Source organism: Taudactylus pleione, unplaced genomic scaffold (assembly GCF_031769625.1).
Source record: "Taudactylus pleione unplaced genomic scaffold, aTauple2 ptg000520l, whole genome shotgun sequence".
Taxonomy (NCBI): Eukaryota; Metazoa; Chordata; class Amphibia; order Anura; family Myobatrachidae; genus Taudactylus; species Taudactylus pleione.
In genome coordinates this window covers 11,050,245-11,075,839 of record NW_028284922.1, presented here as the reverse complement: position 1 = coordinate 11,075,839, position 25,595 = coordinate 11,050,245, and the positions used below count along the sequence as shown (strand labels likewise).

Genomic DNA, 25,595 nt, shown 5'->3' with positions numbered 1-25,595 from the left:
CACCTGCAGGAGGAAGGGTGACAGCAGAGAATTAGTTACTGGGCACCAGCACACTCAGAGAAAACAGGGAGACAGAAGATTATGGATGGGTAACCTACGTGTCCTCACACAGACATGTAATACCACAGGTGTAGCTTTTATGACTGTTGAGACTGTAGTAGATATTTCTAACATATTTTAATTGGCAGCTGAATTTCTAATAGAATTTCAGTATTTAATTATATAATACTACAATGGATGACTAGATATATTATATATAATTGGAATAAATTAGTTCTACTAGTTTTATCTGGAGGTTTTTCATGCCTTTTTTCACATTTCTATATTTAGCTTACCTTATTGGCCGCGATTCAATTCAGTGCACTGTTAAGTCGGAGAATGGCGGTTCCAACTAAAGGGGTGTGATATGTATTACCGCCGGGCACACGGCCGGCGCTTCAATTCCCGACAGTGGCTTCCCAACAAAGGAGGAAATCCCAATCGTCCTGAAGGTAAGTATTTACTAACCTAACCCCCCTAACCCTCCTTAGGGGTGCCTAACCCTAACCTCCCCCCCTGCGCCGGTCTCCCGATGTTGGGCAAATTACAGGCGTCTACATTTAGACGCCTGTCATTTGTCCCTAGTCGGGATAAAGCAGTCTGGAAGCCGGTGGTCGGCATTTAGACCGTTGGGTTCCAGACTACATCCCAACTAAAGTGCCAGCCACAAGGCTGTTTATGCACTTTTGTCGGGTTTCTCCTCACACCCACAGCAGGGTGCGAGAAGAGATCCTTTAGTCGGGCCAAACATCATGCTGAATTGATTAGCTCTGGTAGCTCCCTGCCGGGGCTATTCATCATCACTTTGACTTGAATCGCGACCATGGACTTGTTCACTGCCAATTATTTTTATTTCATTTACAACATATAAGATGTAAATGTTAGTGTAATGAGCATTACATTGTATGACAAAGAGATATATAAATACTAGGACATAAAGGAAAAGGTAAGTAACCACAATGACACTGAAAGCACTTACCTCAGGTATTGCCAGGTGTTTTCTTGGCATAGGGATCACGGCTTCAGGTACTGCCAGGTGTTTTTTTGGCATAGGGACCATGGCCTCAGGTATTGCCAGGTGTTTTCTTGGCATAGGGACCACAGGGGGCAGTTTATACAGCGAAGCCCTAAAAAATGGAAAACAGACACATTTGCACCTAAAGGACTCCATGAGAATTTAACAATAGCTAAGATTAGTACAATATAATAATGTACCCATAGCTACATATTATGGTGTATTATGATTAAAAAGCTAAAAAAATACTTCATCACAATCTATTCTTATCTATAAATTACAATAATTTTCCTAATTTTACATTTCTAACCAAAAATCATATTGTTACTTATTGTTCATGTGATATCTGCACAAAGTACTTACTCAGAGCGTCTCTTAGGACCAGTGTTACTGGAACTGGGGGCTTTGTCCTTATGGTTCTTATGGGCTGGCTCTATGGAAAAGAATACAGAAATAGTACAGTTACTACTATGTCTGGTATATGTCTTGCATCAGTTAGTCAATGGAATATAGTTTGGAAGTGTAAACCCCTATTTGTTCCTATTGTTCCTGGGTCAGTTGCTTCCTTTGCCTAATCTGTAACTGTAAAGACCAGCATATGTACATGCCTCCCAAACACCCAGCATGGTAACTTGTGGGGTAACTACAATATGTATTGCTGTGATAATTGGTGATGCAGATAGTTAATGCACAACTATGATAAATCAACTCCTCAATCTTTTCATTATAAGTTACAAAAATACCTGGAGGATGAGAGTCTTTCAGCTGCACTTTGTCTTCTCTTGCAGCCTCAGGGATTTTGTGGGGGGCACAAACACGGTTCCTCTCCACCTGCAGGAGAAAGGGTAAACAGCAGAGAGTAAGTTACCGGGTACTGTCACACTCGAGAAAACAGGGAGACAAGAGATTATGGATGGGTAACCTACGTGTCCTCACACTGGGGCCTATTCATCAACCGATAAATGGCCAGGTAACCATGCGGAAATGCTAGTTTATATATATTTAGGTTACCGGGCTATTCATCATCAGGGGTCCCAAATGGACCACCTGATATTCAGCAAACTCTGAAAACTGAAAGTTTTTAGAGTTTGCTTCCGAGAACAAGCGCCATCTTTTAGTTTTCTGAGTTTGCTGAATACCAAGGGGGTCCTATCAGACCCCTGATGATGAATGGCCCGGTAACTTAAATATGCAGAAACTAGCATTTCCGCATGGTTATTAGAACATGTATCGTTTTATGAATAGGTCCCTTAAACTTTTAATTACATGGTACAAGAATACCTGGGGTACGAGTCTCAGCTGAACATTGATTTTTCTGGCACCCTCAGGGATCTTGTGGGCCAGACTCAGGTGGTGCGCCTTCACCTGCAGGAGGAAGGGTGACAGCAGAGAGTTAGTTACTGGGCACCGGCACACTCAGAGAAAACAGGGAGAAAGGAGCATTGTTTTTAATTGAATCGCGGCCATTTAATTGTCCACTACCAATTATTTTTATTTAATTTACAATTATAATGGACTAGATTTTTGCAAGATCATTTGTATTACAAGAAACCATTTTTCCTTTCTTATACTGTGTATAAATTGTGACACTTGAGGAGTAATATTAGATGTAAATGTCAGTGTAATAAGCATTACATTGTATGACAAAGATATATAAATACTAGGACATAAAGGAAAAGGTAAGTAACCACAATGACACTGAAAACCCTTACCTCAGGTATTGCCAGGTGTTTTCTTGGCATAGGGACCACGGCCTCAGGTACTGCTAGTTGTTTTCTTTGCATAGGGACCACGGCCTCAAGTACTGCCAGGTGGTTTATTGGCATAGGGACCACGGCCTCAGGTACTGCCAGGTCTTTTCTTGGCATAGGGAACACAGATGACAATTTAGGCAGCAAAGCCCTAAAAAGAGAAAACAGACACATTTGCACCTAAAGGACTCCAAGAGAATGTAACAATAGCTAAAGTTAGTATAATATAATAATGTACCCAAAGCTACATATTATGGTGTATTATGATTAACATTTATATAGTAATAGCTTAAAAAATACTTCATAACAATCTATTCTTATCTGTTAATTACACTAATTTTCATCATTTTACATTTCTATACATAAATCACATTGTTACTTATTGTTCATGTAATATCTGCACAAAGTACTTACTCGGAGCATCTCATAGGACCAGTGTTACTGGAACTGGGGGCTTTGTCCTTATGGTCCTTATGAGCTGGCTCTATGGAAAAGAATACAGAAATAGTACAGTTACTACTATGCCTGGTATATGTCTTGCATCAGTTAGTCAATGGATTATAGTTTGTAAGTGTAAACCCCTATTTGTTCCTATTGTTCCTGGGTCAGTTGCTTCCTTTGCCTAATCTGTAACTGTAAAGACCAGCATATGTACATGCCTCCCAAACACCCAGCATGGTAACTTGTGGGGTAACTACAATATGTATTGCTGTGATAAGTGGTGATGCAGATAGTTAATACTAGGGATGAGCGGGTTCGGTTCCCTGAGAACCGAACCCACCCGAACTTCGGGGATCCGGGGCGATCCGAGCCCAAGCTCGGATCTCCCTGTCTGCCCCGGATCCCTCTCCCGAGGCAAAACCTCGAGATCTGCTGTCGGATCTCGAGGTTTTGCCTCGAGCGGCCATTTAAAAAAAAATGCCTTTGCCTTTAATGGGCAAAGTGCTGATTGGCTGACAGAGCCGTCTGTCACGGCTCTCAGCCAATCAGCATTATGGTGCTCATTTGCATGTAGCACGGACTCGTGAGATCCGTGCTACATGCATCTGTGTGATTGACACAGAGCACTAACGGGTCCGTGAGACCCGTCTGTGCTGCTGTGGTAAATAAAAAAAAAAAAACCTGTGTAAAAAGAGAAAAAAATGGCGTGCCCCCCCCAAAAAAAGAGCAACCAGCTCCGGGCATTAGTGACCCAGTGCTGGGTGTGCTTAAATACAGGGGACAAACGACGTAGGGGTCCCCTGTACTTAAACACAACCAGCACCGGGCTAGTCAGAACCAGAGCTGGTTGCCAAAATACGGGGGACAAACGACGTAGGGGTCCCCCGTATTCTGCGCAACCAGCTCTGGGCTCTGATCCGGTCCTGGTTCTGGAAATACAGGGGAAAAAAATGAGTAGGGTTCCCCTGTATGTTCCAGAACCAGCACTGGACTTTTTCTAGCGGGGGGCTGATGCCACAGCCAGGGGAGCCCTTTCACCGGGCCCCCCAGCCGCAGCATCAGCCCTGACCGCTAGTCAGCCCAGGCCGGGGATCCCTGGAGAGCTGGGGACCCCCCCAATAAAGGGGTCACCCTCTCCAGGGCACCCCAGGCCCAGGCTGATAGCCCGGGGCTATCCCCGCCACCCCTGGTGGCGGTGGGTGGCGGGTTGATTGTGTGGTGTGGTGTAAATAAAGAATATCAAACATTGTCTTTACAAGTAGAACTGCAAGTCCCAGCAAGCCTGCCCCGCATGCTGGTACTTGGAGAACCACAAGTACCAGCATGCAGGGCATTAAGGGCCCACTAGTACCTGTAGTTCACCTGTAAAAAAATGTTAAAAAAAACACAGGACACACACACCGTGACAGTATAAGTTTATTAAACATACACACACACACACATGTACACATACTCACCTATGTAACCCTGTAGCATCGGTCCACTTGTCCGGTAAAGTATCCATAGGGGACCTGTGAAAAAAAACATACTCACCATCTCCTATGCGAGGTTCTGTCCTCTTCGTTCCAAAGTAGGCATCCCCAGACTTGGCAAAAAAAAAAAACGAAAACGCGATCCACGAACTTAGTACCGTTCTATAGAACGGTACTTCCCGAATGAGAGCTTAGCGGCGGGGTATCACCATGGAAACCCCGCTGCTAAGCGTTCATTGGCTGAGAGAGGTCATCTCCCGTCTCTCAGCCAATGAACGGCTCCCTCCATTGTAGTCAATGCTGGGAGCCGCAAGGTTATTAAAGTTTACCCTGCGGTTCCCACCATTGACTACAATGGAGGGAGCCGTTCATTGGCTGAGAGACGGGAGATGACCTCTCTCAGCCAATGAACGCTTAGCAGCGGGGTTTCCATGGTGATACCCCGCCGCTAAGCTCTCATTCGGGAAGTACCGTTCTATAGAACGGTACTAAGTTCGTGGATCGCGTTTTCGTTTTTTTTTTTTGCCAAGTCCGGGGATGCCTACTTTGGAACGAAGAAGACAGAACCTCGCATAGGAGATGGTGAGTATGTTTTTTTTCACAGGTCCCCTATGGATACTTTACCGGACAAGTGGACCGATGCTACAGGGTTACATAGGTGAGTATGTGTACATGTGTGTGTGTGTGTGTGTGTATGTTTAATAAACTTATACTGTCACGGTGTGTGTGTCCTGTGTTTTTTTAAACATTTTTTTTACAGGTGAACTACAGGTACTAGTGGGCCCTTAATGCCCTGCATGCTGGTACTTGTGGTTCTCCAAGTACCAGCATGCGGGGCAGGCTAGCTGGGACTTGCAGTTCTACTTGTAAAGACAATGTTTGATATTCTTTATTTACACCACACCACACAATCAACCCGCCACCCACCGCCACCAGGGGTGGCGGGGATAGCCCCGGGCTATCAGCCTGGGCCTGGGGTGCCCTGGAGAGGGTGACCCCTTTATTGGGGGGGTCCCCAGCTCTCCAGGGATCCCCGGCCTGGGCTGACTAGCGGTCAGGGTTGATGCTGCGGCTGGGGGGCCCGGTGAAAGGGCTCCCCTGGCTGTGGCATCAGCCCCCCGCTAGAAAAAGTCCAGTGCTGGTTCTGGAACATACAGGGGAACCCTACTCATTTTTTGTCCCCTATATTTCCAGAACCAGGACCGGATCAGAGCCCAGAGCTGGTTGCGCAGAATACAGGGGACCCCTACGTCGTTTGTCCCCCGTATTTTGGCAACCAGCGCTGGTTCTGACTAGCCCGGTGCTGGTTGTGCTTAAGTACAGGGGACCCCTACGTCGTTTGTCCCCTGTATTTAAGCACACCCAGCACTGGGTTACTAATGCCCGGGGCTGGTTGCTCTTTTTTGGGGGGGTGCACGCCATTTTTTTCTTTTTTTACACAGGTTTTTTTTTTTTTTTTTACCACAGCAGCACAGACGGGTCTCACGGACCTGTCATTGCTCTGTGCCAATCACACAGATGCATGTAGCACGGATCTCCCGGGTTCGTGCTACATGCAATGGGCACCATAACGCTGATTGGCTTCCTGTCTGCCACTGCAGTGCCACTCCTAGATGGGCCACGTGTTTGTGCCGCCCCCTTGTGTCGCTTAGCATAGTCATCCAGCTTCCTCGGTACAACCTTTTGGCCTAAAAACAATATTGTGAGGTGTGAGGTGTTCAGAATAGAGTGGAAATGAGTGGAAATTAATGTTATTGGGGTTATTAATAGCGTAGGAACAAAAAAAGGCCCATTTATGTGATTTTAGCGGTTTTTTTTTATTTTTTAAGAAAAAATCCAGATCCAAAACACAAAACCCAGAACCCAAAACACGGAAGGGTGGTTTTGGCAAAACCAATCCAGATCCAAAACACGAAGAAAGATCCAGATCCAAAACCAAAACACAAAACACGAAAAGTGTCCGGTGCACACCCCTAGTTAATACACAACTATGATAAATCAACTCCTCAATCTTTTCATTATAAGATACAAAAATACCTGGAGGATGAGAGTCTTTCAGCTGCACTTTGTCTTCTCTTGCAGCCTCAGGGATTTTGTGGGGGGCACAAACACGGTTCCTCTCCACCTGCAGGAGAAAGGGTAAACAGCAGAGAGTAAGTTACCGGGTACTGTCACACTCGAGAAAACAGGGAGACCAGAGATTATGGATGGGTAACCTACGTGTCCTCACACTGGGGCCTATTCATCAACCGATAAATGGCCCGGTAACCATGCGGAAATGCTAGTTTATATATATATTTAGGTTACCGGGCTATTCATCATCAGGGGTCCCAAATGGACCACCTGATATTCAGCAAACTCTGAAAACTGAAAGTTTTTAGAGTTTGCTTCCGAGAACAAGCGCCATCTTTTAGTTTTCTGAGTTTGCTGAATACCAAGGGGACCCTATCAGACCCCTGATGATGAATGGCCCGGTAACTTAAATATGCAGAAACTAGCATTTCCGCATGGTTACTGGGACATGTATCGTTTTATGAATAGGTCCCTTAAACTTTTAATTACATGGTACAAGAATACCTGGGGTACGAGTCTCAGCTGAACATTGATTTTTCTGGCACCCTCAGGGATCTTGTGGGCCAGACTCAGGTGGTGCGCCTTCACCTGCAGGAGGAAGGGTGACAGCAGAGAGTTAGTTACTGGGCACCGGCACACTCGGAGAAAACAGGGAGAAAGGAGCATTGTTTTTAATTGAATCGCGGCCATTTAATTGTCCACTACCAATTATTTTTATTTAATTTACAATTATAATGGACTAGATTTTTGCAAGATCATTTGTATTACAAGAAACCATTTTTCCTTTCTTATACTGTGTATAAATTGTGACACTTGAGGAGTATTATTAGATGTAAATGTCAGTGTAATAAGCATTACATTGTATGACAAAGATATATAAATACTAGGACATAAAGGAAAAGGTAAGTAACCACAATGACACTGAAAACCCTTACCTCAGGTATTGCCAGGTGTTTTCTTGGCATAGGGACCACGGCCTCAGGTACTGTTAGTTGTTTTCTTTGCATAGGGACCACGGCCTCAAGTACTGCCAGGTGGTTTATTGGCATAGGGACCACGGCCTCAGTTATTGCCAGGTGTTTTTTTGGCACGAGGACCATGGCCTCAGTTATTACCAGGTGTTTTTGTGGCATAGGGACCACGGCCTCAGGTACTGCCAGGTCTTTTCTTGGCATAGGGACCACAGATGACAATTTAGGCAGCAAAGCCCTAAAAAGAGAAAACAGACACATTTGCACCTAAAGGACTCCAAGAGAATGTAACAATAGCTAAAGTTAGTATAATATAATAATGTACCCAAAGCTACATATTATGGTGTATTATGATTAACATTTATATAGTAATAGCTTAAAAAAGACTTCATAACAATCTATTCTTATCTGTTAATTACACTAATTTTCATCATTTTACATTTCTATACATAAATCACATTGTTACTTATTGTTCATGCAATATCTGCACAAAGTACTTACTCGGAGCATCTCATAGGACCAGTGTTACTGGAACTGGGGGTTTTGTCCTTATGGTCCTTATGAGCTGGCTCTATGGAAAAGAATACAGAAATAGTACAGTTACTACTATGCCTGGTATATGTCTTGCTTCAGTTAGTCAATGGATTATAGTTTGTAAGTGTAAACCCCTATTTGTTCCTACTGTTCCTGGGTCAGTTGCTTCCTTTGCCTAATCTGTAACTCTAAAGACCAGCATATGTACATACCTCCCAACCACCTTGCATGGTAACTTGTGGTGTAACTACAATTTGTATTGCTGCGATAAGTGTTGATGCAGATTGTTAGCGCACAACTATGATAAACAGACCCCTCAATATTTTCATTGCAAGAAAAAAGAATACCTGGAGGTTGAGGGTCTTCCAGCTGCACTTTGCTTTCTCTTGCAGCCTCAGAGATTTTGTGGGGGGCACAAACACGATTCCTCTGCACCTGCAGGAGGAAGGGTAAATAGCAGAGAGTTATGCTGGGTACACACTGGCCGATCAATTGACTGGCCAATATATCTGCTGGCCGTTGGCCAGTATGTACAGACGATATGTCTGTGAACTGTGTCGTTCACAGACATATTGCATTGGCTGTGCTGCACAGCCGATGGACAGATATTTCTGCAGACATATCTGTCCATCGGTAAGTGTGTACAGACCGCTCGTACACACACATGGGGAGGGGGACGGCCCCGATCCGCCTCCCTGCCAGCAGTACCAGCGGCTGCCAGATTGATGATGGCTGTTTAGTGTGTATGAACGACCATCATCTATATATTTGCAGATCACTCGATCTGCAGATATATCTTTCAGGTGTGCACCCACCTTTAGTTACTGGGCATCGGCACACACAGAGAAAACAGGGAGACAGGAGATTATGGATGGGTAACCTACGTGTCCTCGCACAGACATGTAATACCACAGGTGTAGCTGTTATCACTGATTGAGCCTGTAGTAGATATTTTTAACATATTTTAATAGGCAGCTGAATTTTCAATAGAAAGTAAAAGGACACATTCCAACCAATCTTCTAATAAAACTGGTTTGGAATGTTCATAATGTTGTTTTATTTAATAATAAATCCCTTGTTGCACCACAGTTATACCCAGTAACATAGATAAATATGCAGTTACCCCTTGGGGGCGGCTCACCAGTGTTTTGATGTGCTTGGCCTTGCTCCCGTAGGTGAGTGTGCTGCGAGAGTCTTCATAGGCAGCATCCGCAGGGCTAATGTGTGTGATCATCACCATTCTGCTCCTGCCACTCAGTGCGCCCTGTGATAGATAAAGCTCTGGTTATAGGGGAGATCAATGAGGAATCCTTATACATTGTAATGAGCAGTTTAAAGATCTACTACTATTGTTTTCTGCTATATTTGTGAGAAACAAATTATTGCACTAATTACTAATATCATGGTTCATTGCAGCTAAAACACTGGGAAAATATCGCTACTCTGTGGGACTTAGGAGTGGTAAGTATAAAAAAAATAATGGGTTCAGGGTGTGCGGTGCGGGCCCCCCTAATCTGCACACCCTGCACCCATTATAAATAAGCCCCTGGGTGTATCTATAATGGCTGCAGGGTATATGGGTTATATGTCCAGTGGTCTCACACCGCACCCTGCACCCATAACTTATACTTAACACTCTGCCAATGCTGCTGTAATCACCAATGTAGTCACTGGGAAAATGACATGGGTGCCATTCTTCCGAAGTCCTGCACATGCCCAGTAGAGAAAGTGCAGTGCCAGAGTATAATTAGTGCATGTGCCTGTAAGAGAAGGGGGAGACCTGCATGGAGACTGCACACGGGGCCCTTCTCTCTTATCACTATCCCTGACATCAGGTACAGTTGTATTGTCATATGTGTGTAGGAAATCTCATAGTAATAACATACCTTTAGCAGCCAGGTCAATTTGCTGTCCCGATAATTAATATGGCTGCCCGGTCTCTTGCGTAGCGCCGTAATGCAGTTCCTTAGGGCCAGAAGGGAGCGGTTTATATAGCCACTTTCTCTCAGGGTTTGGCCAGTGTTCTTAGTCTGATATAGAAACAGAAGCGATAATGAAGATACATCTGACTTCAGTCACAGTGTGGTTGTGGTACACACACATAAACTATGATTAAACTAATTACACGATTTACTCCAATTGTGTCCTAAGACAGTGACTCCCATTTACCTTAGTTTTAGTTAGTGAAGAAAAACAAAATGTAATTCAATTATTAGTATCATTAAATTGATACTGAGTTATGTTATTGATTAAAAAATAATTTTAATCAAAATTGTACATAATTTGTTATGAGTAAGGTCTCAGTGGGTGGGGGGGGTCACAGAAATATATATATGTAACCAAGGGGGAGATGGCCGCTAACAGATTGGGAATCACAGCTCTAAGGGGAGAAAGGCCACGATTAGGGAATACTACAAACACAAGAGAAAAGAGCTATAAACATGAAAGGCTCTGTTATAGCCCCCTAAAAAGAGCTATTTTTACTACAAAAAGATGCAAGAGCAAACTGCAATGTTCTTAAGGGGCCCATTTATTAAGGATCGCATTTTGCAATGCGATCAGGGCATGCAGTACCGCCCATGATCGCATTGCAAAATGCGATCATACCGGCCGAATGTATGACCCGGCACATGCACGGAGGCGGGCTCCGCAAAGAGCCCGTCCCTGCGATGTGGCCGGAGCGCATTCCGGGCTGCTGTGCATGCCGACTGAAATGCGGTAAGTGCCCATAGGACACAGCGGCTAACGCTATCTGCAGATGGCGTTAGTTGCTGGGGTCAATATCGGGAATGCTTTGCATACATATGGCAGCATCGCATCCCCCATAGAAACCTATGGGGGAGGCGGCTGCCGGCGGCAATGGAGGGATCGCAGCAGGTATCATACATTCGGGGGATACTAAGTATTTGAGGTAAACCCCCGAAAACAGGTGTTTTTGGGGAATTTACCTCAAATGATCTTTGATAAATGGGCCCCATAGAGCTTTAATCAAAGAAAAGAGCTTACATTACATGCCACCTCAGAACACAGAACAATGACTACCCTAGGACTACTTAGCTCTCTGATAATTATACACATAATGGATGTCATTTACGTTACACAGTGCAGAGCAGCTTTGGTCTCGCCATACACCTCAAGTTGTGCGAGCAGGGCCGTAACTAGCTATGGGCCACCGGTGCCGCGTCCACCCAGATGAGCTCTGGGTGGACTATCTGTGCTCACTGGTGCAAAACCAAAGCATTTAGCATAGTGCAGTTTTAGTAGCCTGCTGCAGATGTTTCCTCATACCTCTAGCCTCCTTCCGCGTTAAACAGCCCTTATAGTCACGCCATGCCATGGCGTGACTCGGTAGTGCCAAGCATCTTTTTGTGTGACTTTTTACCTTCAAATGCATTGAATTATTCGCACAGTTATGTGAATAGGAGGCACAAGCAGCTTCTGCCAGATTAAAATGATATGCAGCATGCCTGTATTCTGTGTGTGACTGCGGGTGTATCTGCATGTGAAACGCTATGTTACAGTGTCACAGCCGCTTTCACTGTAACGTAGCATTTTGCATGCAGATACACTCGCAGTCACACACACAGAATATAGGCATGCTGCATATCATTTTAATCAGCAGAAGCTGCTTGTGCCTCCTATTCACATCACTGAAGGTAAAAAATTGCATGAAAAGACGCTTAGTGCTACCGAGTCACATGGAGCTCCCGTGTTATGTGTAGCGCGACTTGTAGCGCACGGAGGATAGATGTATGTGGACACATCTGAATATTCTTGAAAATACATTGTTGGTTCCTCTTTGTGATTGCGTGGGTTCTTTCTAGGTGCTCTGGTTTCCTGCAAAATCATAGTGGCAGGTGAATTGGCAGCTGGCCCCAAAAAATTGACCCCTGTATGTGAGTGTGATAGTGTGTGTGCATGTGTGTGAGTGTGATAGTGTGTGCATGTGTGTGAATGTGGTAGTGTGTGTATGTGAGTGTGTGTATGTGTATATATGTGTTTAGACTGTAAGTGGGAAATTTACTGAAGTGAGAGTTTTTAGAAGTGGAAATGTTGCCCATAGCAACCAATCAGATTCTACTTAACATTTAACTAGCACCTTCTAGAAGATAATAGCTAGAATCTGATTGGTTGTTATGGGCAACATCTCCACTTCTAAAAACTCTCACTTTAGTAAATTTACCCCTAAGCTACAATAGGACTGATGTGATTGACAAATATTCTCTATGTAGAGTAGACAGTGGGCCTGATTCAGCAAGGATCACAACTGCGAATGTAATAGCGATTACGCACGCAGTCTGACTTCAAAGATATGCTAATCCTCTGTGAACGCTATGCCGTCGCAGCATAACATAACGCCCACTTTACCTTACACACATCCGTACTACTTAGCAAGACTGCGAACCCAGCAGTAACATCCAGTAGCATCGCAGCCACACGCACACTTGCACAAGCTCTGACCTTGTGGAAGGCTGTGCTGGGATCACGAGTTTGATCCCAGCATCAGCCGACGTGCAGGGGCAGGCAGAAGGGATGTGTCCTCTGTGGGACACATCCGTTGCCGGTGCTGGGACAGTAATGTCCCTAGCGTCGGTGCAGATACCGCGGGCACCTGGTGAAGGGACCGCCTGGTCCCTTTCACCAGTGCCGGCGGTACTGTGGCGCCGGGAGAAGCTTGGCTCCGGGCGCAAGCTCAGCAGAGCTTGGCGCCCGGCAGCCAAGAAGCGGCGGGTAGCCGGCGCTGGGAGAGAGTACTTGCTCCCAGCGCCGGTCTGGCATTGGGCGCGGCGGGCGTTTGGCTCTGGCCGCGAGCCAAATCTGGCTCGCGGGCCAGCAGCCAATCAGAGGCGGCCGCGACGAGCCAATCGCGGCTCGCCGCGTCATAGCCCCGCCCACTCGCGCCGTCTTGTATTAGACGGCGCAGAGCGGGAAAAGTCAGTTCGGCGGCGGAGAGGGAGGAGAGAAGACCTCCCGAAGAGTGGAAGATCGGCGCGGCAACAGGGGCGGTGGCTGGAGGAAGAGAAGAAGAGGCGGCGCCGCTGGCCAGGACGGGCCAGCGGCAGAAGAATGCGGCTGAGGACCGGAGAGGACTGCGGGGGTGGGAAGTGAAAGAGCGTCACGAAGCTCCCCCCCGCAGCCTCTTCCAACGTAGCAGGTAGGCCCTCCGTGAGGCCCACCATATACCCCCTCCCTAGACCACCAGGATTGTCGGGCGTTAGGCCCGTGGAGCGTTGTCGGGCACTAGGCCCGTGGGTAAGTAGGCGGGCACAAGGCCCGGGGCACTATAGTGGGCATTAGGCCCTATAAAAGGATTGGCCCGTAATAAGGTGTGAGTGGCCTGGGTACTAGGCCCAGGCCACTAAATGATCGAGTAGGCGGGCACTAGGCCCGTGGCCATAAACCAGGCGTAGGCCTGTACCCATACAGGAGGGCACTAGGCCCTATATCTGAGCCCCAATAAAAGTGGTCTGGACATTAGGCCCAGGCCACTACCAGAGCCCACCGTTAGGCAGGCCACTAGGCCTGAGCTGCAAAATAGAGCGGGACTCTGGGCAGTAGGCCCAAGTCCCTTGAGTACCCCACAGTAGGCAGGCATAAGCCCTGAGCCGCTGGTAAGACCCTGGGCGTTAGGTCCAGGGCCCTGAGCCCATTAGGTAGCCCCCGCATAGATGATTAGAGGTGTGAGCAGTGGTGGAGAGCTGTACGGCTTCCACCCATGAGGTAGTGGTTTCCCCAGTCACCGAGAAGAGGAGCTGGCCAGCTCTGGATAGGTAGCAGACATTTAAAGGGACAGCACTGTGTTTTGCTCTTGTGTATTTAGTCTGTGTTTGGTGTTCCGTGCAGGGCAAATGTTTAGTTTTGTTATATCTGTCGCACTACACACACTGTAGGTTGAGGGTGATGCCGTTTTAGTATGTGTAGTTGCTTGACATAGGTTTAGGCCCTGCACGGCTGTGTTGTGTATCTCCTTACAGGGACCTGTAGGCGAGTGAGCGGATGAAGAGCAAGAGTGGACACGGTGAGAAATATCTGTGTGTACTGTCTCTCCCTGTTTGTTTGTCACTACCTATCTCCTTCCTTCTGGGCGGACGGTGAACCTTGCAACCCGGTGCAAGGACGGATCTTCACCTGGTGCGTGAGTACCGATAGGTGAAAATTCGGGATCTGAGGCCAAAAGTGCCAATGATGATCTTCACTTAAAACCTGAATTTATCCCCCGGTTCAGTAGGGCGCGTCGGTCGACGTGAGGAAGGACGGTACTCACCTCGTCTCCTTCCCCCTAGGTCATCGTGTCCGTGTTCTATTCGGAGGTTCCAGGACCGTCTGCTCAACACACGGCCTGAAGGTGAGAGGGTGCGACGCAAGGTAGGTAACAGACGTACACCTGCACGGCAGCAGGCATTGCACCGCACCCGCCCCTCACAACCTTACTCAGGAATTGCTAACCTCATGGCATGCTTTGTCACTGCGATCACAGTCCCGATCGCAGTGGAGTGTTTGCGCCCGCACACTGCGATGCATGCGCAGAACGCAACAATCGGCTGATTGCGTGCGTAATTATAGTTGTGATCCTTGCTGAATCAGGCCCAGTGACAACTAGTGGTGAAGCATGAACACTGCAGGAGGATACCAAACTAACGATATTTACCTCTTTGGCATTGCAGGGGAAATACAAAGAAATGATAATGATATGTAAAATACAAGTGTTACCTGGCATGCGCGCTCTGATCCCGCCAGGTCTACCATGTACAGCCGGCCCGTGCACACTCTATCATTGCTCGTCTGCTTTACGGTGACTTGTACAACAGCATGGGAGCGGGATGAGTTCTTATTGGCAGCTGTGGCTGCCTTAGAGCGGCGCTTATTCCCTTTAGTCAGTAATGCGATGGCCTGAAAAAGAAAGTAATATAGATGCACCAACACTCTTGTGGTTACACAGAACAACTCATACAGTTATACTTGCCCATGTGTTATAGCTACAGCAGGATCATTACACCAGCGACCACATAGTCATGGGCTCTGCTTACTCATTCATACATTAATAGGTTCTTTTCAGACAGCAACACTGTTTATATTAGTCTGTACTTATATAACCTATTGTCATTTGTATCCCCCTTGTTCAGTGCTGCAGAACCCTTGTGGTGCCTTATAAATAAAATATGATAATAATAATAATAATAATAATAATAATAATAATAATATAGACAGGGATGATTAGTGGTGGAGCATGCATACTGCATAAGGGTAGCACAGACTAATAATAGTCACCTCCTCAGGGCTGCTGGGGAAGAACTCAGCAATCCCTTCTATCCTGGTGTTGCCGTACGGATCCTCTCTAAGGTTCAAACATCCAGAGGACGGTCTTAGCAGATCCCGAACGGTTTCACTGTAGACCTGCAAATGTAATGAAGGAATAATCACTCTCTGCAATACAAGCACGACAAGTGTGTAATCCACATTTACTCCAGATGCTGCATATCATTAAGAAAAGCTTTTTCGGGGCCAGTAAATACATGGCAGGGGCTCATCTTAGCTTTCACTTCTGCATCAGTCCCCATACATTCTCAAAAAAGCAGATTATAGATTCTCAGTTGCCCCCTCAAACTTTGTTACGGAGCCTGGTGATTGTTAGTTATGACCAATTACATGTTATTACATGTTATTATATGTAGGGGGATCATTTACAGTTGGCCACATATTTGTGCAGAATGTACATAAGGAGGACACATAAAAAGCTTATTTCATGCATTTGTTGAGCCAGAATCATCTCAAGATGCATCCAGCTGAAATACAGCATTTGCTGCAGGTGTACCGGTATGTCAGGTGTAATAAGTGTGTATAGCGCACAATAACAGAGATGGTGTAGAGATGTGGATTGATAGTGTTATTAGTATATTATAAAGTTGCATTACCCTATTTTTACACAATTAAAAAATGCTTAAGTGGCATGTTTCATATAATAAGTATATGTATAATGAAACACCTGCGCTGCATAGGGAAGCAACTGGTAAACTAGAGAGTGGGCACACTGTTTTGTGACTAATGTTTCATATAGTGTACACAGATACAGTGATTGCAGATAAAATAAAATTATTTTAAATACTCTCTCCTTCTGCCTGTTCCCATCTTGCCCACTCCTCAATCTCTCCCTCTCATCTGGCACTGTCCACTCTACACTCGAGCATGCCCTTATTACCCCCATTATTAAACAACCTACCTTTGATCCTAGCACTCTCTATCTCCTCCCTTTTGCCCACAGATTCCTTGAGTGTATTGTTTACAACCACATTACCAGCTTTATTTCCTCCCACTCCCTGCGTGACCCATTTCAGTCTGGCTTTCATACTTTCCACTCCACTGAAACTGCTCTGACAAAAATCAGTAATGACCTCCTTGCTGCCAAGTCCAAGGGCCATTACTCTCTGCTCATGCTTCATGCTCCTCGACTTCTCTGATGCTTTTGACACTGAGGACCACCCTCTTCTCCTGCAAATCCTTCACTCCCATGGACACTGCCCTCTCCTGGCTGTCCTCCTACCTCTCTGACTGCTCCTTCTCTGTCTCCTCTCATGACTCCACTCCCCCCACTAACAGTAGGTATCCCCCAATGTTCTGTTCTTGGACCCCTCTTATTCTCCCTCTATAAATTCTCTTTTGGCTTCCAATATAATCTCTATGCTGATGATACTCAGATCTACCTCTCCTCCCCTGACCTTTCCCCCTCTCTTCTCACTCGTATCTCTAACTGCCTCTATGCTATCTGCCCATAAAATGCTGCATCTATATATAAAGGTTAATAATAATAATTAATTATAATAATGTTAATAATAATAATAATAATAATAATAATAATAACAACATATGTCACATGTTCCTCACATATTTACCTCAGCATAGGACAATGAAACAGAGAATTTATTCTGCCCTCTCTGCACCTCGATGGTCTTATATAGATCTTTCAGAGTGCGAAATATCACTCCGGGCTCATGGCCATTGCCCATCATAGTAAAGGTCTTCCCGGTGCCTGTGACAAATATAAATGTATTAGGCATACACTCACTGACGTTACAAGCAAGAATGGCAGATATGTAATTATACAATGTGTCATGTCAGTAATGAACAGTGACAGACATCATGCGACTAAGCCAATATTCATCAAGATGCTGCTCATCAGGTCACTCTCTCAGGGATGTCACCGCTTGTTAGTGAATGGGTAGACTGTGCACTATTGTATATTTTTTCTGCCCATAAAACGCTGCCTCCACATTTGGTGATAGGTGCACCTATTCCCTGGTCAGTGAGAGTTAGAAGCAGTGGTAACTACAGCCTATCACAAGCTGACAATGTAACCATTACAATGTAAACATCAATTAAGATGCTATATAAAAATCTAATATATGCACATTGAGAGCTTTTTATTCAACACAGAACAACATTGTGACATAGTTATGTGATCCAATGCAATTTTACCAGCACTACCACACTTGTCACCATTCTCATGCTATTACCATGCCCCAAATAGAAGAGTTATCATTAAGAACTATGACTTGTGCCCTTATTGGATGGTTTCAGTTCAAATGTTCATCTATTATCCTGTATCTGTCATCACTATACTGAGTATTCAGTGCTCAGACCCGGATTGTGCCATGTACCTAACGCCTCACTTTCTGGAACCACCTAGATAATCGCACAGCCCATAAGGAAACTACTAGCTCACAATTACTAACAATACAGATGGTCCAGATGTTTTACCACCACTCATTTCACCAGCTCCTACTTTTACATATACAATATAAACAATTAGACTTATGTATTAATAACATTAATATTACCTGTAGGGCCGTATGCAAATATAGCAGCACTGTACCCCGAGATGATATCATCCACTAAGTTCTTCATTGTGGACTGATAGACATGCTCCTAAAATGAGACATATTTATTGATGATACATAAGCAATAATGAAAATAATGTAACATTATGCCCTATAGTGAATAAGGAGAAATGACAGCTGTATAGGCATTACTGGCTGATGCTACAGTCACATATGATGATAAATTGTTCTCATGCACTATTCTACTCCCTTACAAGATGCAGTATGAGCAGCGCTGCCATATGTATAATGGGTGTAGGGTGTGTGGTGCACATGGGCACCTGAATCCAGGGGGGCCCACACCGCACTCCATACACCCATTGTATGTACTTACCATGCAGCTGCCTCAAAAAAATCTACATTGTGGCACCATTTTCCCAGAGATATATAGTATGTCTGCACAATAGGCTCTAGTACCAGAGACTACACCATGCGTACAATGGTTTGGAGGGGGACCCGTTCAGAGACTGCATACAGGAACCCTCATCTCATAAGATGTTCCTGAATACTGTATTATATATATTATTAACTTGTATTATTCTTTGTAAATAGTTCAGGATTACAATCACCTGGGTAGCTGCTTGATCAAACACCTTATTAAAGGTGAACGTCCTTTCCCTGGTCCTGCAGCAACGCAGGACGTCATCAGGATCCTCGCCAGGGTCCTGCAGTAGTACTGTCTGTAAGGAAAGAGAAGACACATGTTCATTATATGTCACCAGGCCCTACAAGCACCTCTGCAGCTGGAGCAGAAGATCTTAAGTCCCGTTTATAGTAATGGATGAAAGCAAAGTCACATATGGGAGTGTGATCTGGGAGTACAGAGTCATATTTATCAGCATCTCAGCACGGTTTCCAGGAACATTTTGCTGATATCTTTATAAACTCTTCTAGTCACTGGTTCTTAGGCCGTTAAGACACAGAATGGTCTAACTCATAAGCCTGGGGGTCTGTCCAACTGTGAGACATATAATAACTTATTGGATTGTGCCTCAAGTGGGTTGCCCCCAATTGTGTAACTACAAGTCTTAGCATACCCTCTTTATTAAAGGGAAATGCCCATAAGTTACTGTCCATAAAATATGTGCATGACAAATATCCCTACTGAACCGAGAGCCCTGGATTGGGCAGATAGGGTGAGATGGAAGATGTTATCCGGCCTCTGCAGTATAAACATAGACACATCTTCTCCTCATACTAACTTCATAGGATATAGCAAAAAGCAGGTGCTGCATGACCACGCAGACCAATAGGAAGCCATAATGAAAGAGATCACCACTTCCTATTGGTCTGTGGGGTCACATCGCTATATGAGACATATTCAATTGGTTAGTAAGAGGGAGGAGCAGTAGGGATGGCCATCGGTATGGTTACCATCAATGGTAAATTATAAAGTGGCCGTCGATGGTAATCAACTATGCAATGGATGACATCTATGGCTTCATCAAATGATGGTCATCCCTTTTCCATGGCTGACTGGACCGTGGGCTAATCAGAACCGGGGGGCATGGCTTTGTGGGTGTCAGGGGGTGGAGCTATGCTCAGTGTCCCATCACCTTGAAAAAAAAAAATAATAATGACTATTCGGTTATGTTTTTCCATCGATGGAGGGAGACCATCTGGTTCTCCCCCTTCGATGGGAAAAAACATTCAACATCGGCCATAAACCATCGATGATTATGAATCATGAATGGTCGATGGCCATCCCTAAGGAGCAGCTTAGGAGCCCTGCAATGGTGTTTTGCAGCACGCCCAGCATATGCACAGTCCTTGATTTCCCCATTTCTTGTGCACAGAGAGGTAACACATGGCACTGGTTATTACTCTAAATTGCTTATGGGTATATGGGGACAGCGTTCAACCTCTGATACACAAAGCAAAACATTTTCTTTTTATCATATTTATAAACATTGTATATATATCTAAGTGAAAAATTATAAACAAAATAAATGTAAGAATAATGTATTGGTAAAAAAATCTATTTTATAATTAACTGTGTTAAATGTTAAACTAATTCAGTTGTTTAAACTAAAATAATGTTATTAGCATTTTCTTACCTGCGGCCCGAGCTGGTGTATAATGCATCGGGCGCTGCTCTTAGCCTCTGTCCTATTAAATGGACGGATGCGCAGAGCGACCTGTGAAATAATGAAACATACATAAGAACAATACAGGATTATTAATACCAAGGTAATCTCCCAAACCAGCCTATTCTGTTCTGAAAGAAAAGATAATTGTCTTGGTCTGACTTGGTTATGTGTAATAAATAAAGGACTATTTTACCGCTGGAGCCAGTTGTACAATTCCAAAAAGTGAAGGAGGGTGTCCCAGTGGTACTGAACCAAGGGCTGATTCAGGCCCACTCGCGAGCGGCTGTCCGCTCGCAAGTGGGTCGATGTTATGCACTGAGCATGCGCACGATGGAGGGAGCTCTGTCGTGCGCATGCGCCAGACGCGATGAGCGAAGGAAAGTCCTTCGCTCGTTGTGTCTGATCAAAGGGGGCGTGCTGTCGATGTTGATTGACAGCACGCCCCCTTTGGTGGGCGTGCCGGGGGCGTGCCTCCCTGACGGGGGCGTTCCCACGGGAACGCCTCCCGTCAGAAGCCGGCCCACTGACATCACTAGTGATGTCAGTGGGAGTGATTTTGGCTCTGATAGAGCCAAAATCACTCCGGAGCTTGCGGTTGAAAACCTCAACCGCAGGCTCCGGCTCGCAGTTTCGATGGTCACGATGGTCACGACCATCGCGGCCATCAAAATGCACGCTCGTATAGGCTGTGGGTGGTGACCCACAGCTATACGAGCGTCCAGGAGGACGCTCCATTTTCATGGAGGGCGGCCCTCATTCAGAGCGTGCGCTCTGCTCAGAGCATACGGCTCTGAATGAGGGCCCAAGTCCCGACATTTTAACCTTAAAATACGGGTTTTTACCAACTTTTCACCTGCTCAAGGGGTCCCGAAAGAATGGTTGTATTAACACCCATACAGAATTAATGATTGATAACTGGACGGCTAATCAATAATGGGCCAATTTTATTTTTTTTTTAACACTCAAATTTGAAAAAAAATTTTTTTTCAGACCAATGGAATTTTCCCCATAGTGGCAAAAACAAAAACCACTAATATAAAGCAAAGCAAAACAGTGATATAGATGCACTTCCCTTTGTATAACAGCATTTCACAATATTTTTGCTTTTATTTTAGATAATTTGAAATCAGAACCTTACATAATAGTTAGAAAGTCTGGAAAGCTACTAAGCAAAACACAAATTAATACTCCATAGTACATAGTATAAATGCAGAGAAAAATGATTATTTATAACTAATGTATCTATCTCTACCCTGAACTTATATTAAATCATTTAACAGTGACCTATTATCATTACCCATCAGTAATACAGTGAGTCCATGGTGGCTATATAAGAGATACTTACAGTCATTTGATGATCTTTAGGATGGTTATTTCCTGCCTTCTTCATCGCAAAATCATTGTATCCACTCAGAAATGAGAAGAAAAATATCTGTACTGTCACTAGTCCAGCAATATCAGATATGACACAGGAAGCATCCAGCTGCCTTATTATACCCATCACACCTCCAATAGTGACATCATCAGCTGCCACTATGACATCACTAGGTGCCCTGGCAGGGGGGCACTGCCATGTATCTCAGGCAGGGTATTGGGGGTTAATAGTAAATACAATGTGATTACTACATGTCAGTAAATCAATACACATAATTGGGATGAGCAGAAATGTAATCATTACACACAGCAGTGATATGTATTATCTGTGCACTGTGTGTGTCTGTGCATCTGTCTATGCATCTGCATACCTCCCAACATGACCCTCTCCAGGAGACACAATGCTCTGGTCCTGGACTTCCCTGGTAATTTATGATTGGTGGCGGCTCCAGGGGTGGGGCTGCAGTACAGTCCAAAATTCAAATAGGGGAGTCACACCAACTGCCAGTGAGTCCCAGCCAGTGATGTTTGGCAGTGTGTGAAATGACAGTTGGTGTGGCTCCCCTATTTGACTTTTGAACTGTGCTGCAGCCCCACCTCTTACCAGGGAAGTCCAGGACCAGAGCATTGTGTCCCTCCTGGAGAGGGTCATGTTGGGAGTATGAGTTTGTAACCTAGACCTGTGGTACTGGTCAGAGCCGTAACTAGACTTTTTGGTGCCCTGTGCCAGGGAGACCATTGGTGCCCACTTTCCATTTTTTAAATAGGGACATAAGATAGTGCACCTGAAAAGGGGCCATGGCCTCATGGGGAAGGGCCAGGGAAGAGATAGGGGCTGCCAGGAGATGCTGGGGATAAAAGAAGAGGAAGCTACAAGTGAGAATGATAATAAACAGGAAAACTGACAGCACCAAACAGCGCCCCCTGCCCTGCTGTGCCCTGTGCCATGGCACTGGTCGCACTACCCTAGTTACGGCCCTGGTAGGGGTGTGTTTGATGCCAGTTGCCTTCAAAAAATGTGGAACAGCCAGAGGAGGATGAGATGGGCTGAGAATATTATTGAAATACAGGTAGGTTGAGATATTACAAATTGAATTACAACTACAATATCCAATAAAACAGCTGTCACTCCATGTCACTCCACGTGTATTTGAAAATATGACCAAGTATTTTAGCAAGAAGTGTGTGGAGTTTATAGGATTGGGAATAGAATATACATAAAACTGTAATTTGCTACTATTACATTCAATTGTTATTGCTTTTACAGACTGACTATAGCTGTCATCCCTTTTAGTATTTCCCCAGGAAGTCATGCAAAGCAGTGAATTATAGTACATACATAATTTAGCAGGACTTAGCAATACAATTTTTATACAGGTTTTAAAATTCAATGCATCACCCAGCACAGGAGGGTATCTGGAGGCTGGCTATGAAGGCCGTTCATCTGGAGACCCACCTACCCATTTCACCCTCAAGTTGGCTACACCTCCTCCACATGCTGCCATCACCCATTGGGCAGTGGTATCATGCTTTAGTCTCAGGGTGGAGATTATTGTAGCAGTTCATCGTCCTTTGTTACACACCTGGTTTGGGATTTAAAATGACCAATGGATGGTGCAGCATTGATCTTTCACATTCACGTGGGAACACAATGTCTGCATTTAATGCAGAAGAAAATTGGGAAAGTAATATAGGCCCTCATTCAGAGCCGTACGCTCTGAGCAGAGCGCACGCTCTGAATGAGGGCCGGGCTCCATTTTCATGGAGCGTCCTCCTGGACGCTCATATAGCTGTGGGTCACCACCCACAGGCTATACGAGCGTGCATTTTGATGGCCGCGGTGGTCGTGACCATCGCGACCATCGAAATTGCGAGCCGGAGCCTGCGGTTGAGGTTTTCAACCGCAAGCTCCGGAGTGATTTTGGCTCTATCAGAGCCAAAATCACTCCCACTGACATCACTAGTGATGTCAGTGGGCCGGCTTCTGACGGGAGGCGTTCCCGTGGGAACGCCCCCGTCAGGGAGGCACGCCCCCGGCACGCCCACCAAAGGGGGCATGCTGTCAATCAACATTGACAGCACGCCCCCTTTGATCGGACACAACGAGCGAAGGAAAGTCCTTCGCTCTTCGTGTCTGGCGCATGCGCACGACGGAGCTCCCTCCGTCGTGCGCATGCTCAGTGCAGACCATCGACCCACTTGCGAGCGGACAGCCGCTCGCGAGTGGGTCTGAATCAGGCCCATAGATCTTTAACTAGATTTATCGAAAATCTTTAGGGATTATCCTTATTTGCCACTCTTCGGAGAATGCAATAGCCATCGTCAGTGATGGCCTTTGCAGAGGATCACCCCTACTTTGCATGAGGAAACTATTTCCCTCATATTTATTAAGGACAGCAGCAATACCTGTGCGGCCGGCTGTGCTCCTATGCTTCGGTCCTATGCAGGGCCAGTGCTAGGGCATTCGGTGCCCCCATGCAAACTATAAATTTGCGTCCTTCTTACCTACGTCAGGGACAGGCAGATGCCAGCTATCTCTGTCTCACTCACTGTTCGGCGGGTCCTCCTCTGTACTCCTCTTCTTGGGCACAGCATACCACACACTGAGCGGGTACACGCATGACATCATGTACGTCGCATGTGTAAACTGCCAGTCTACATGCTATTGCTGGCAGTGGTGCTGCATATAACAACTTAACAATGCAAGGGAATGCACTAGCTCCTCCAGCTCATGGGCGGGCAATTAAATCAGTTCCTGACAGGGCGGCCGTAGACATAAATTACATTTAAATTCAGGCAGATCAGCGATCTGGCTAATGGGTGGTCTGCAATCTGGACCAGCCCTTAGTTTTGCCCTGACAGGCGCGCCCATGACACTACTGCCCCATCTGTAACTAGCACAGCCGAGCAGCAAGTGCAGCTATAAAGGCTCTAATAAAGCAAGCAGCAGGGAGGGCGCCTCTATAGCCAGAGGGCACCCTGCAATGCTTACCCCGGGGACTGCATTGTGCCGGCCATGGTATGCTAACAGGGGCGTATCTATAATGGGTGCAGGGTGTTCCGGGTCCAGGGGAGCCCCGCACCGTTCAACCTGTACCCACAGTATACTTACCTTTCCGGAGTCCCACTTCGGCGCGGCCATTTTTCCGGTGACTTGCGCAACGCGCTATAGACTCCCAGCACAATCTAGTGCCCAGAGTCTATAAGTGCGGCGCTGGCCACACAAAGCTCAGTGCGCCGCCGGTCGCCGGAGGGAGAGGAAGGGGCCCGTTGGAGACTGCACACGGGCCCCCTCCTCTGTAGAAAGGCCCCTGCATGCTAATACAGTATATTTTATGTAATCTATGTGGATATGCTGTTTCAGCAACATAATGCAGCTTCTCTTTTTAGACAGAAATAGTGAGATTTAGCACGCATGCACAGAAGCACATTTAAGCATTTTTTGTGCATCTCTATCTGATTTTGATTGGTTCAGATCTTTGCCAGATCTGTCTTTGCATGAAATGGGCATTTCAGAGCGAAGATAATTCAAACATACGGAAAAGATGCCGTACTATGTTCTGCCTTGTGGGAGTATCATGGGCACGTAGCTAGAGTTCTATGCTATTCTGTGTCATGCGTTTGGGGAAGGGCAGTCTGTTTCTGACGGGTCTCTTGCACCTAACATGGGGTTGGTGCACGTGCGGGGTACTGATGAGGATAATTCCAGCTGTGGACGGAAAAGAGTACATGAATCCTGGCATTAGCCCTATGGAAATTTACATTAGCACAGAGGCTTCTCAAGACACCCTAACAGTCCATGTTTTTAGGATATCCATGCTTGGCAACAGATGGCTTAATTAGTACCTCAGTCAATTTTATTTAACTACCTGTGCTCAACCATGGAAATCTCTAAAACATGAACTGTTGAGGTGCCTTGAGGACCACGTTTGGGAACCTCTGCCTTAGCATAAGTTAGTAAAT

At 45.6% G+C, this 25,595-nt stretch overlaps 2 protein-coding genes across 2 annotated transcripts in view; one reads left to right on the top strand and one right to left on the bottom strand.

The window, feature by feature from the left end:
• Positions 1-25,595, top strand: part of LOC148501365 (ADP-ribosyl cyclase/cyclic ADP-ribose hydrolase 2-like) — a 100,060-nt gene that overhangs the window by 38,512 nt on the left and 35,953 nt on the right. The window lies entirely within an intron of this gene.
• LOC148501366 (uncharacterized) lies at positions 1,414-12,145 on the bottom strand. The gene is made up of 8 exons (XM_088450673.1): positions 12,081-12,145; positions 8,644-8,731; positions 6,756-6,843; positions 3,220-3,289; positions 2,767-2,956; positions 2,336-2,419; positions 1,798-1,885; positions 1,414-1,487 (listed from the first exon to the last, which is right to left on the bottom strand). Exons 1-8 carry the CDS (start codon positions 12,143-12,145, stop codon positions 1,414-1,416), a joined length of 747 nt encoding a protein of 248 aa, XP_088306799.1.